Source organism: Gymnoscopelus microlampas (genome assembly GCF_963454915.1).
Source record: "Gymnoscopelus microlampas genome assembly, chromosome: 2".
NCBI classification, from domain to species: domain Eukaryota; kingdom Metazoa; phylum Chordata; class Actinopteri; order Myctophiformes; family Myctophidae; genus Gymnoscopelus; species Gymnoscopelus microlampas.
In genome coordinates, this window is record NC_139939.1 from 19,914,118 (window position 1) to 19,927,780 (window position 13,663).

At 40.1% G+C, this 13,663-nt stretch overlaps 1 protein-coding gene across 1 annotated transcript in view; it reads right to left on the bottom strand.

Moving 5' to 3' along the window:
* Positions 1-13,663, bottom strand: part of sorcs3a (sortilin related VPS10 domain containing receptor 3a) — a 172,514-nt gene that overhangs the window by 22,929 nt on the left and 135,922 nt on the right. Inside the window, 5 exon segments of the mRNA XM_084044283.1 lie at positions 735-743; positions 745-848; positions 2,800-2,923; positions 4,055-4,188; positions 9,490-9,676. Of these exon segments, the coding sequence (XP_083900409.1) occupies positions 735-743; positions 745-848; positions 2,800-2,923; positions 4,055-4,188; positions 9,490-9,676 (558 nt within the window).

Consider the following 13,663-nt stretch of genomic DNA (forward strand, 5'->3'; position numbering starts at 1 on the left):
TACCTCAGAATTGTACTTAAGTACAGTAAATCTACCTAGTTACTTTCCACCACTCTCCACCGTCTGTTACAAGTAAAACGTCCTGTATTCAAATTGTACAGGAGTGAAAGTACCAAAGTATTGTCCTCAAAAATGTACTTAAACTACCAAAAGTAAACGTGCATCTTCCCAATTGTTTTCTAAAATAGCAGTAATGTATGTGTAAAAGTCACAACGTGTCACACCGTTGATCGGCTATTTCCGAATAGCTTTAGTATAGGGTATTGTCTTAATAATAGAAAATATGCAAAGTAAATAGTAACTAAACCTTTCAAATAATTGCAGTGCAGTAAAAAGTACAGCATTTGCCTCTGTGAAGCAGTGGGGTACAAGTATAAAGTCAAGTAAAAGTACCTCAAAATTGTACTTAAGTAAATACTTCCCGCCACTGCAAAGAGCCAGGTGGACTGAGTGGTAAAGGCAAGGAGTGGAGGAAACAGACCAGAAAGATATAGTGTGTGTGTGTGTGTGTGTGTGTGTGTGTGTGTGTGTGTGTGTGTGTGTGTGTGTGTGTGTGTGTGTGTGTGTGTGTGTGTGTGTGTGTGTGTGTGTGTGTGTGTGTGTGGTGTGTGTGGAGGGAGAGAGAGAGAGAGAGAGAGAGAGGGAGGGAGAGAGGGAGAGGGAGAGAGAGAGAGAGAGAGAGAGAGAGAGAGAGAACGGAGAGGAGGAAATGAAGAGGAGGGAATGAGTGGCACTTCCGGGACATGCTTTCTTAATTATCCTCGTCCCCACATCCTGCCTCCACTGGGTATGTCGGTTGAACTCGTCCAGATTAGGGGAGAAAGATAAAAGCAGCGATTTGAAGAACTCTGTCGAGAAAGAAAGGAGAGAGTCGAGGGGAGAGAACCGCCCATTAATTCACTCTCTGATCCGCGGGCCATTATTCTCAAGGAGTTTCACCGACTGTCATTTTGCTCAAGCAGAGTTTGCAGGTGGTTAACACATGCTGATAAAGCCTACCAGCAGCACTTATACAATAGGCTAAATGTACAGAATGCACTTCTGGATAATTAGAAAATGTCACGGCTGGTACACTGCGTAATAAATCATATCTGTGTGTTCGTTCTCTAATAAGGATTCATTTTCATCAGAGGTGCAAAAAAGTTATTTATTCAAGGAGAAGTGCTGCTATTTCAGTATCATTTTTTACACTATTGAGAATGAAATAACCTGACCAGAATACTACTCATGATAAATAAACACGGGGCCCGGTTTTGGGGGCAGGTGCACTAGCATGAGGCTCACAGTGGACGGGTGAATTGACCATTTCCTCTGGAGCGGTGATATTTAAAGGTAGGGTAAGTGATATATATATTTTTTTTTGTTAAAAAGGTTAAAGTACTATATTCTGACAGTAATCATTGCTACAGAGCGTTTGTTCGGTCACAGGGGTCTCTCCAGCTCTTTAGTAAACAGAATATAGTACATTTTCAGGTACTGTAGGACGGTGACACAATTTAAGCCAATCATGAGAGAGCACTGAAAATGCATTTTCTGTTTAAAAAAGAGCTGGAGAGACATGGGAGACTCCTTTTACTGAACAAACACTCTGTAGCAATGAGTACTATCAGAATATAGAGCTATTTAGCACTTATTTTAACCAAAGAAAATCACTATCCCTATCTTTAATTGCAAACACACAATGATAAACACGTCACGTGCTGCGTGACCTGTTTATAGTCGCTTACATGTGTTTGGTATTTTGGCGACTCGCTGTGTGGGCTGATGTGGGGGGAGAGGTGCACTTAGGGGGTGTGGCATTTGCTAATTAGTGAAGCGCTGTAATTTCGGGGTCAACGAGGACCACGCTTTGCGCCGTCTGCCACTGCTTAGAATAGGCTATGTCACAGTACAGTACTGTATAAGCAAGGCCTGCACCCATCAGTTGCTAATCTTTTGACTTCATTTGGTGGAGGAGAAGCCACATAGAATCACATTGCTTTGGTATCATTTCATTCTAACAAATATTTGACGCTGTGTTTAAAGCTGCACATCTTTAATCTTTAATGTCCTGCCCTCGATTACAAACCCATGGTGTCCTGCATGAAAGCTCTGATTTCTACCACTCATCCAATAGGCAGCCCCTCCTTGTCCTTGGGAGGTATTGCTCTTATGAGCTTCGGACTAGAGCCACGTCTTGCGGGAGCAGGCGGCTTTTAAACTACTTGTCAACCAAACCAAATTGTGTTAACATACTCTACCATACAGTTGAAACATAACTTCATTCATTAGTTTGATCTGGATTGCAGCTTTAAATGCTTGTATGCAACACAGCGGTTGTGCCTCATGATGTGTGAAGAATACCGCAGGTATAACAATTATTACATAATCGTCTAATCACAATTATTTGAGATATTCGCAATTATTTTTGCATAATCGTCATAATCGTTTCCATGTTGAAAAATGTTCACACATTTTCAAATATAAAAAAATAGCAGAAATAGCAGATCTACAAGCTTACAACGCGTCACGAAGTGACGCGTTGTAAGCTTATAGATCTGCTATTTCCGCTATTTTTACATGTATAAAATTATTTAATATGTCAATAATTTCTTTGTATATTTAAGTTCTTATATCTGCCCTGTGCAATGTTTGATTACGAAGCCTAAAAAGCTTCATAATGTTCCAATGTTCAACGGCCAAACACGCGATTAAATTGTTAATCGCAATTATTTGAGTGACAATTCATCGCCAACTTCAATTAGCAATCGTGACAGCCCTAATCACACCAGAACCAGAGTCAGAGAAAAGGAGGCTGACCTTGGATGGCTATGGTCTTGGTGTCCTGCAGGATGGCGTTGGCAGAGGCGACCTGGACGGTGATGGTATGCATTCCTTCACTGGGGAACGTGTAAGAGATGCTCCCCTCCAACGTTATCACCGGCTGCAGGAGGAATTGGCACACAATCCATGTCATGATTCATATATTCTGTATCAACATTAGCTCTGGATTTATAAGGCCAGAGGCTAGAGGTTAGAATTACGTTAAACAGAGGCTGGCCTTTTCGGTTATAATTCTGGTATTTATTTTAATTACAGCTACCATTATAATGATGATAATTCATGCGGAACGTTTTAAATGAGTGTTGTAATATGCAGATAATAAACCAAGTCAATAAGGCAAGCAATATACATTCTACAAAGTGCTTATTAACCACTATCTATCTATTAAGCCCTATCTACGTATATACTTTGACATACGGCATAGTCAAAATGGGCTTTTATCACTTTAATTATGATTTTGCAACAAAAATATTTTTGTAATTTGCAGTTCTTTTAAAGGGATAGTTCACCTAAAAAATGACTTATTTTCTATCAATTACACACCCCATGAAGGCTTGAATCATGGAATTATTTTCGTTTTTTTTTCGCGGACTGATGCTAATGTCTCCGGTAGGAGACTCAAAGTTGACAATTTGAGTGTCATACCAGATTCATCTCATTAGGTCTCATTAAGAATGCGGCAAAAACAAAATAACATCCATGAATTCAAGTCTCCATGGGTTGACTAATCGATAGAAAAAAAGTCATTTTGGGGGTGAACTATCCCTTTAAAGAGGTGGTGCCATGGTTTTGTACTTAAAACTCTGTTTTTCATGTGTCTATGAGGTTGATAGAACTTCATTAAGCCCCCTGGTGGTGTTTTTATGGTGTTTTATGTCTTCTCTGACTATTTTGAGTTTCTACCTGGAGGCTGAAACCTTGAGGGTCAAACGTGCCAATAGAAAAACAGCACTTTAATGACACAGTAAAAATATACCCTCCCCCTCATTATCATAACACAACAGGTGTGGGCATGAGGAGGAGGAGGGACTAGGACAGGTGGGTGGTGCTAAGGTGGTGGAGGAGGTGCTAAGGTGAGAACCAGGTATAGGCCCTACTTAATGAACTGGAGGCATGTCCACATAAAAACATAATTTTAACAATTTCTGTACACTTTTTTGAAAAAAATCTTCCTCCTAGTATAACCATAACACCTGATGATTATGTGTTGGGGGGGGGGGGCAGAGCTTACCTCCGTGTTGTTTCCTAACCACCAGAAGTAAGTAACGGTGCGCGAGTGGCTGGGCCACACCACCGCTGTGATGTTCACCTCCTTGTTCCTGATGACCACAAAGGGGGCGAGCAGCTGGACATGCTCCACTGGACCTGGGAGAAGGAACACCACGAGAGCAATCAATAGCATCTGAGGGCCCTGGCTAATGAGGCCTCTGTGGGACTGGGCTGGGGAAGGCAATTTACACGTGAGAAAAATCCAATAGACGGACAGCATCGTGTCTTTTATACCCTCCCCAATGATAGACTCCCTCTCCATAGCATTGCGGTGTAGCCAGGGGTGTTAAGTGGGTTTACTTAAGTGCTGTGCTTGAGTACAATTTTGAGGTGCTTTTACTTTACTGGAGTATTTCCAATTTTCTGTGCTTTTACTTCTACTCCACTACATCTCGGATCCACATATTGTGCTTTTACTCCGCTACCATTTTATGAAATTATATGAAGACTACAAGTGCGACTTGTAGTAGTTTATAAAGACATAATGGGGGGTCTCCTCAGGGTTACTACAGGAGGGTCCGCCAAATCTTTGTGCAATATGATTATTTTTTTTACCTTAACCAACCAAAGAGGTGTAGGAGTAGAGGGAAAAAAGAACAATGAACGTAAACAAAAAAAGTTGAATCTGAAACACAATTTTATACAATATAGAGGGGGTCCCTGCTTCATTTCTCTGTCAGCTAGGGGGTCCTTGGTCTGAAAACGTTGATTTTTACTTTACTTGAGTGTTTCCAATTTCAAATACTTTCTTTACTCAACTTAATTTTAGATTATTATTACAAAACATTCATTAACCACTTCAGCTCTATATACATTTCGGCCATTTGCAAATAGCCGATCTACAAGCTCACAATGCGTCGCATTGTGAGCTTGTAGATCTGCTATTTTCAAAGGATTTTTAGGAATGTTATACATTTGAAAACTTGTGAAATGGGACATTGTTTCATTTTGATGCCAATACTTTTGCACTTTTACTCAAGTAAATTTGGAATTACAGACTCTTACTTGTAACAGTACTTCTACATTGCAGTATTGATACTTTTACTTAAGTAAAACAATTGAGTAATGCTTCCACCACTGGCTGACAGAGGTCTAGGGTGGCCTCGCAGTAATCTTGACAGTCGCAACTTTCCAACAGCCGATGTAACACTCCAGCTCTTGGTCTGTGTGACAGTGCAATGTGCCATGTTCATCTCACTGAGGATTCTGTTAGCGCTCATCCTGTTTAACCAGAACTAATCCTTATTCCCCCATTTCAGACGCTCATTGTGTGTGTGTGTGTGTGTGTGTGTGTGTGTGTGTGTGTGTGTGTGTGTGTGTGTGTGTGTGTGTGTGTGTGTGTGTGTGTGTGTGTGTGTGTGTGTGTACATACTGTATGAGTGGGAGAGAGAGAGAGAGAGAGAGAGAGAGAGAGAGAGAGAGAGAGTGAGAGTGAGAGTGAGAGAGTGAGAGAGTGAGAGAGAGAGAGAGAGAGAGAGAGAGAGAGAGAGAGAGAAAAGAGCGAGAGACACATTTGGTTCCAGACATTCTCATCTGAACACTTTGCATGCCACTTAAAGGACCACCTGCACTCCACCCCGCATTCGCTGAATTGCTTCTGAATCCGTCGACACAAACATTGTCAACGTTCATTGGCGTCAAATTATAGCAACAATACACTAGACCGGAGCTATCGCTATGAAAAGAAAAAGGCACAATTAAAATGAAATCAAGATGTGGAGGAAATTCAGCATGTACTCTGCACTGACCTTGGGCCATTCTTATGTCTCTCAAGACATGGAGTTTATTTATTTGTATTCATTATTAATGATACGTGGTTGACCTTTCACTTGGCCATTGTTCTGGACTCCATGGATAGCTGGTAATTAGTTGCGATGTAACTGTTTACTGTACATATTTTTCTTCTTGATTACTGCTCGTTTATATGATGTCTTTGGATAGTATTGTAAATTTGTATGTCATTAAATGTTTGGATGGATTGAATACACATGGACCAGAATGGAAACGAGCCATAGTGCTTTCTTGGGTTTAATCCTTTTAGCAGACCTTAGTACTTTCTGTGCTTTGTTTTGCAAACAGTTAAAGGGACTACACCATGAATTTTAACTTTTTCTTCTTTTTTGTTTTTGGTCTCCCCTACCTCTCTTCTATTCCCAAAAATACAGTTTGAACACTCAGGCTTTCACAGCAAATCTGGGGTTTTCTGTAAATTGGTCTCAAAACAGGCCAAACTGATTTGCACCCTGACGTGAGTTCCAACCTCAATACCCGTTTTTTTCTTCTTTTTAAAAAAAACTTTTTCCACTCAGAACCAGGAGATAACAGGCATACAAACTGGCTCCATAACGCCCCGTGCCAAACAGGACAATGTGGTATTGCATGTGAAAGTGCTTTATAAGCCAGAGAGACGTTAGTTGGAATGAGTATATCTGAGGCTTGATTTAGGCTCAAACCTTTTGAAAAACGTTTCAGGGACATAAACAATATATTACATATTATTATTATTTTTTTAAATTCATGGTGTAGATCCTAGACGACCTACTGTACAAGCTCACAATGTGTCGCGGAATGCGTCGCGTTGTGAACTTGTTTGACACAGTCCTACGACACATGGATGGTTGCACATACACATTCTTTGTGATGACCTTTGTGCAAAAGATGTTTCTCTATAAAACACACAATGACTACTTTTCTATCTAACATAAGCGTGTCTGGTAGACACGTCTATAGAGCACTAGCCTTTCGCCACGACACGCTGTGAGCTTGTAAATCGACTATTTTCACGATTAAATAGGGCTTAAAGGGATAGTTCACTAAAAAAAATATTTTTTTTGCTATTGATTAGTCACCCCATGGAGACTTGAATTCATGGATGTTTTTTTTTTGTTTTTGTCGCATTCCTAAGCCAATCATCTATAGACCAGCGGTTCCGTTAGGAGACACAAAGGAGACTTTGTGTCTCTTTGTGGTGCGACGCGTTGTGAAATTGTAGATCTGCTATTTTCAAACATTCTAGTACTTTTACTTTTGGTACTTTAAGTATAATGTTGACGCCAATACTTTTGTACTTTTACTCAAGTAACATTTTGAACACAGGCCTTTCACTTTGTAACAGAGTTTTTTTTACATTGCAGTATTGATACTTTTACTTAGTAAAACATTTGAGTACGTTTCCCACCACTGCTCTCTCTCTCTATGAGGTGTATGAAACTGAACATTGGAAATACAGAGAACCCATAGCTGGGTTGGTTTGGGTTCATTTGGATGGATGGAACAGCATGGTGTGACTAATTTGTTTGACTATCAATCAGCTGGCTCTTTACCTCGGGTGCTGCTTGTTCTCCTGAGACAAGCACGCTATGTTCTCCACACATAATAAAGCATATTGTACAGAATACTTGAGGGGCTATTAGGATGCTGCTGCTTTGCCATAAGAAAAACAACAACATGGTGTTTATGGTCGATCAGCTGCCAGTGGTAGACAGTAATGATTTAATGAAGAACATTTACTCTAGTACTGTACTGAAGTTTATTTACTTTTGTTCTTGAATGACTTTCACTCCACTACATTTCAAAGACAAATACTGCACTTTTGACTGCACTATATGTCTAGAAAGAATTTAAAAAAAAGAACATGAATTAACCACTTAAGCTCTATTCCAAGTGTCGCAAAGTGATGCTTTTTTTATTTACTATTTTCGACATTTCTTTGAGTTATGGGGGGGGGGGAGATTTCCCAAAAAAGAAAATGTACTTTCTAATTGGTTTTGAACAGTGGTGGAAAAATAACTCAAATGTTTTACTTAAGTAAAAGTATCAACACTGCAATGTAGAAGTACTCTGTTACAAGTAAAAGTCCGGAATTACAAATTTACTTGAGTAAAAGTACAAAAGTATTGGCATCAAAAGGTACTTAAAGTACCAAAGTAGAAAGTACTCATTATGCAGAATGTCCCATTTCACAAGTTTTCAAATTAATATATAAAATGTCTAAAAATCTTTTGAAAATAGCCAATCTACAAGCTCAGAATGCGCCGCATCGTGACGCATTGTGAGCTTGTAGATCTGCCATTTTCAAATGGCCGAAATGTATGTAGTATGGGCTGAAGTGGGTAATGTTTTGTAATAATCATTAAAGTACAGAACATTGGAAATACTCCATTAAAGTAAAAGTGCAGTACTTGAGTAAATGTACTTAGTTACTTTACACCACTGGTTTTGAATACCAAAGTATTTCTTAAAGCATGTAGTAGGCTACTTCTTAAAGCAAGTACTCCCGTACTTTAACCCTGTCCACCACTGTGGGCTGCACAGTGGAACAGCTAATGTGTTCATCCTGGCTGTTAGGTGAGCGAGGATAGCCTCCGGTGAAATGCATAATGAATGCACATCATCACTGTTGGTCAGAAACCTTGTATCTCCATATTACAACAAATGATGTGTTTTCATAAATTAATAGCCAATTTACAAGCTCACAACACGCCATGATATGATGTGTTGTGAGTATATATTCTATTTAAAAAAAACAAAAAAAACGTGGAAAATATAATATGACATTCCTAACATGGGGACACCGGGTTGAACATGGTTAAGTCTGTCTGTGGGTTTTCGTAAATATCTAACCAATAAAAGGTATTAACAAGAGCTTGTGACTAAATAATAACTACGTTGGATCCATGGGATACAGGCACTGGTGGAAAAAGTTCCACCACTTCTTTTTTTACTGAAGTAAAAGTATCAATACTGCAATGTGGAAGTACTCAGTAACAAGTAGTAAAAGTACAAAAGTAGTGGTATCAAATATTAAAGTAAAAGTACTCATTAGTTCACAAGTTTTCAAATGTATAATGGGTGCGTTCGAAAATTACGCACCGGAGCACACTCGCCTATTAGTTTGTATTGGCCAGTGCGCTCAGTGCTGTATTTTCGAACGCACCCAAAATGTATAAACATATTTTGAAAATAGCAGATCTACAAGCTCACAAAGCGTTGCATCGCGACGCATTGGGATCGGCTATTTTCCAATGGCCGAAATGTATATAGGGCTGAAGTGGTTTATGTATGTTTTGTGATAATAATCAAAATAAAGAAAGTAACTAAAGTTGAGTAAAAGTACAATGTTTGCCTCTGAAATGCAGTGGAGTAGAAGTAAAAGTACTGAAAATTGGAAATACTCAAGTAAAGTAAAAATACCTCAAAATCGTACTTAAGTACAGTACTTGAGTAAATTTACTTAGTTACTTTACACCACAGGCTCTTTTTTTCTCCAGCCAGTTCCTGACTACTATAGTGACAGTCTTGGAAACATACAAGCTTTCCAACACATGCATGCATTATGCATGAAATGAGCTGTCCTTTCCAGGAAGCAGCACAGCGGGTACACACACACATACATACATGTAACATGTAGATAGAGGGACGTGGTGTCATAACCCAGGCTATTCTCTGCCAGCGCTGTCACGCGGAATATCCCCGCGGCTTTGTAGACGTGTCTTATTCCCTCCTCCGTCCAGCTCAGGTTGGAGTAGGACACGGCCGTGCCGTCGCCGAAATCCAACTGGATGTTGGTCTTCATGGAGTCGCCCTGTTGTGACACAGAGATAGGGGTGTCGACATAAAAAAAAAATCAAATAATCGATTTTAATAAAATAATCGATTTCAACAATTTCACAAACTACTCCTTTAATCCGTTAAGACCGGGAACGCATCTTGTGTAAACACTTAAACCATTTTATACGTTGGGCTATTAAAAAATAGCAGATCTACAAGCTCATATGAGCTTGTAGATCTTGTAGATCGGTTGTAGATCGGTTTAGATGATTAAAATAAATCAATAAATATTTTATTTTATTTTATTATGATTTTTTTATTAATTAAAAAAGGAGTCGACAGTTTAATGGCTAAAACGAAGCTAAAATACATAAATCAGACAAACAAAAACTGCTGCTGCTCTGCTGCTACTACTGACATGTATTATATGAGTATTGTATAAGTTGATTGTTTGGTTGTGACATGGTCATTCTGAGCTTTACTGGGGGCATAACACCAAGACGTGACTATTCTGTTATGTCAGTAAATACATAAATACACCTGCGTGTGTGTGTGTGTGTGTGTGTGTGTGTGTGTGTGTGTGTGTGTGTGTGTGTGTGTGTGTGTGTGTGTGTGTGTGTGTGAGTTTGCGCGCGTGAGCGTGCGCACGTGCATGTGCATGTAGTGTATATGACCTGACCGAAACAGAAAAAATATCTAATCATGTGATTCTCGGGATCCATGTACAGTATAAATGGCACATGGCTTCAGTGTTGGATCTTGGACTTGATGTGACTGTGGCGTCATATAAGACATATATCTATTAAGTATTGGGCAAGGTTTCAGCCGGGTCAGAGCTCTATTATAAAATGTTATATTTCAAAATGGATTTAAACATGTGAAAAAAAATCCAATAATACTAGGAGTTGCTTCCTTGGTCTAGTGGCAAATGTGCACAGGAAAACTGGCGAGAGACAGACATACACACACGCGCGTGCACATACACGCACGCACGGACGCACGCACGCATGCACGCACACACACAGACCCTCTTATGGACGGCCATAGCCTCCTGCAGAGCCACACGGCGGAAATATTACATGCTTGTGAGTCCGAGCATCTGCAGTGCATGCAGATGTACACGCATCCATGCCAACATAATTTGCTTGGTATGCATGGTATGCATCATGGTGTGTGCGTGTGTGTGCGCGCGTGTCCGTGTGTGTGTGTGTGTGTGTGTGTGTGAGAGTGTGTGTGTGTGTGTGTGTGTGTGTGTGCCTCTGTGGAATTACATCTGGTGCGTAGTGAGGATCAGCACACGGTGGTGTTGGTGGCTTCCAGCTGCCACAGAGAACCAAATCTGGTGCTTATCCCCCCAGGCCTGTGAGTGCAAACTCCCTGCCTCCCTGTGGCACATTGTAACGCCATGCTACTGAGAGCATCATCATCTGTAACACTGCATTAGCACGCCGACAGTGCTGGAAAAAACTACTCCTATTTTTATAGAATATCAGAATTACAATATAGGCCTACTCTGTTACAAGTAAAATAGTCTCTGAAGCCAGACAGCTATTCCACACTCTCTGAATGCTACATGTACTCTGTAACTATACCTCCTGAATGCAGAGAACGGAAGCTGTCTGTCATCTGGTTCGTCATTTTCATTCACAAAAACATATTTGAAAATATAATTATCCCCATTTCAGACCGAGAACGCATCTGTGTCATTTTAAGATTTCTTTGGCTATTCAAAAATAGCAGATCTACAAGCTCATAGCGCGGCACCGAGTGCCGCGCTATGAGCTTGTATATCTGCTATTTTTTGAAAAGTCATGAAAATGTGTGCACATCTTTGAATATCTGTTTTTTCCGTAGCGAACATTTTTAACGCTGTTACAACTTCTGGGGGGTCCCTGGAACCAAATATTTTGAGATGGGGGTCCACGGCCAAAATTCATATATATTTTGGGGGTCCTTGACATGACAAGGTTTGAGAACCACTGATTATAGCAACATTTTTTTTTCTCAAAAAACTAGGATTTAGAAGACATTTGTAGAATCCTCCTAAAAGCAAAGATTTTAGTTAAAAATGTTTGCTTTATCGAATTTTCATTTCTGCCAAGCAGCAAGCTATACTGTAGCTATGAGAAGTGGTGGAGTAGAATCATGAAGCATTGAACAATTGAAATACTCAAGTAAAGTAAAAGTGCCTCAAATGAAATTGTACTTAAGTACAACACTTGTGTAAATGTAGTTAACTATAACCCCCACTGCGTACCAGTGCTGCTGCAATGCACACACACAATAGCTAATAAGTGCTTTAAAAGCATTGTTTATATACACTCTCCTGTTCTCTGGCTCCATCTATCCCTTACTAACTGCATTTCTGCCTTGTGTGCTGTGAAATGTACAACACATAGATAAATACAATAATAAATACAAGGTTTGGCTCGTTTAAACAGAGTGGCTTCTGGGAATTTAGGTGAGTTGGCTTGGAAAAGTATTCTTTGAATAAATGGACAAAGGGAATTAGGGGAAAAAGAGGGGTACGGCTTTAGTGCCGCCATTACACTGTAAAGTCTGAGGTGTTCGTTTAACTTAGAGAGTGTACAAATGGAACCAAATGGATGAGTAAGGGTCCATTTGGTTCCATTTGTAGACTCAGCCATTTGTACACTCACTGGACCCATAAGGGTCCATTTGGTTCCATACACTCTCTACATCAGCTGTTCTCAGTGGGGGTCCGGGGATCCCCAGAGGGTCCTTGAGTGGGTTCCAGGGGGTCCCCAGCAAAATTGAGGAACAGTTGAACCACTTCAACCCACTATTTAAATATTTAAAGCGTGTAGAGCTTTTATTTTCGAAACCTTGAAAAATTATGACAAATTTTGAATAATTTTGTGTTTTTTAACAACACGTTATTTTATGGGGTTCCCTGATCTATTTTAAGATGGGGGTCCGCAGGCCAAATACATATCAATTTGGCATGAAAATGTCAAGGATCTTGGCATGAAAAAAATGCTCTAAGTTAGCCCATTAAGACCGGGAGCGCATCTTGTGTCATGTTTTGATTTCTTTGGGCTAAAAATTTTTCAAAAATAGCAGATCTGCTATTTTTGAAAAATCTTGAACAAATGTTGTACAAATCTTTGTATATTATATAGTTGACATTTGTAGCTCAAAATCTTTGCTTCTGGATGTCCCACGAACAAAAATATATACAGTATTCAAAGATTTGCACACATTTTCCGAAAATAGCAGATCTACAAGCTCATAGCGCGGCACTCGGTGCCGCGCTATGAGCTTGTAGATCTGCTATTTTTTGAAAATAGCCAGTGTGTATTAGGAGCCACACTGGCTGTACATTATAATCAAATGGTTGGCGTCAGTGGCGTCAGTGTCAGTCAGCGCTTGTTGTCCATGTGTCTGTTCTTCTCTGTGGGTCTGGCAAACCACAATGGGATTCACCTAATCTACATGAGGCTGATTCTCCTCTGCCTGGCTAAATGTCACCCTTTGTGTGTGTGTGTGTGTGTGTGTGTGTGTGTGTGTCACTCCAGGGGCCGAGCAATACCCAAAGACATTACAGTGGGGAGCGTTGAGACCTGGCCGGCAATGTTGATTCCTAACAAAGGCACTGTTGTAGAGAGAGCTGATTTACACAAAGCCAACGCTTGTTCAGACGCTGTCAACCTGAAGCCACTGAGCCACAAAGCGCTGTGACAATCTTAGCTTTTTTCGCTGGCCGGTCGTCTGATCATTACTTCCCAAGGAGTTGTATATATTATTTTCAGTGGAAACCTCAAAAAAATGCAAGAAAGGAAGAAAAAAAGCACATGAAAGGAGTTTGGAAACGTTTGCCGGCATGTGGTAATTGTTTGGTGAAGAAGCGAACAAGAGAAAAGTAGATTCACAGGGGTCAAAGCGTTCCTTTGACAGAAGCCTAACGCTGGGAAATACAAGTGAATGAGATGAGAAGACACTGCTGCTCAAAAAAGAAACCCACTGTATCAAATTTATGAATTTTAATAGACGAGAAAAA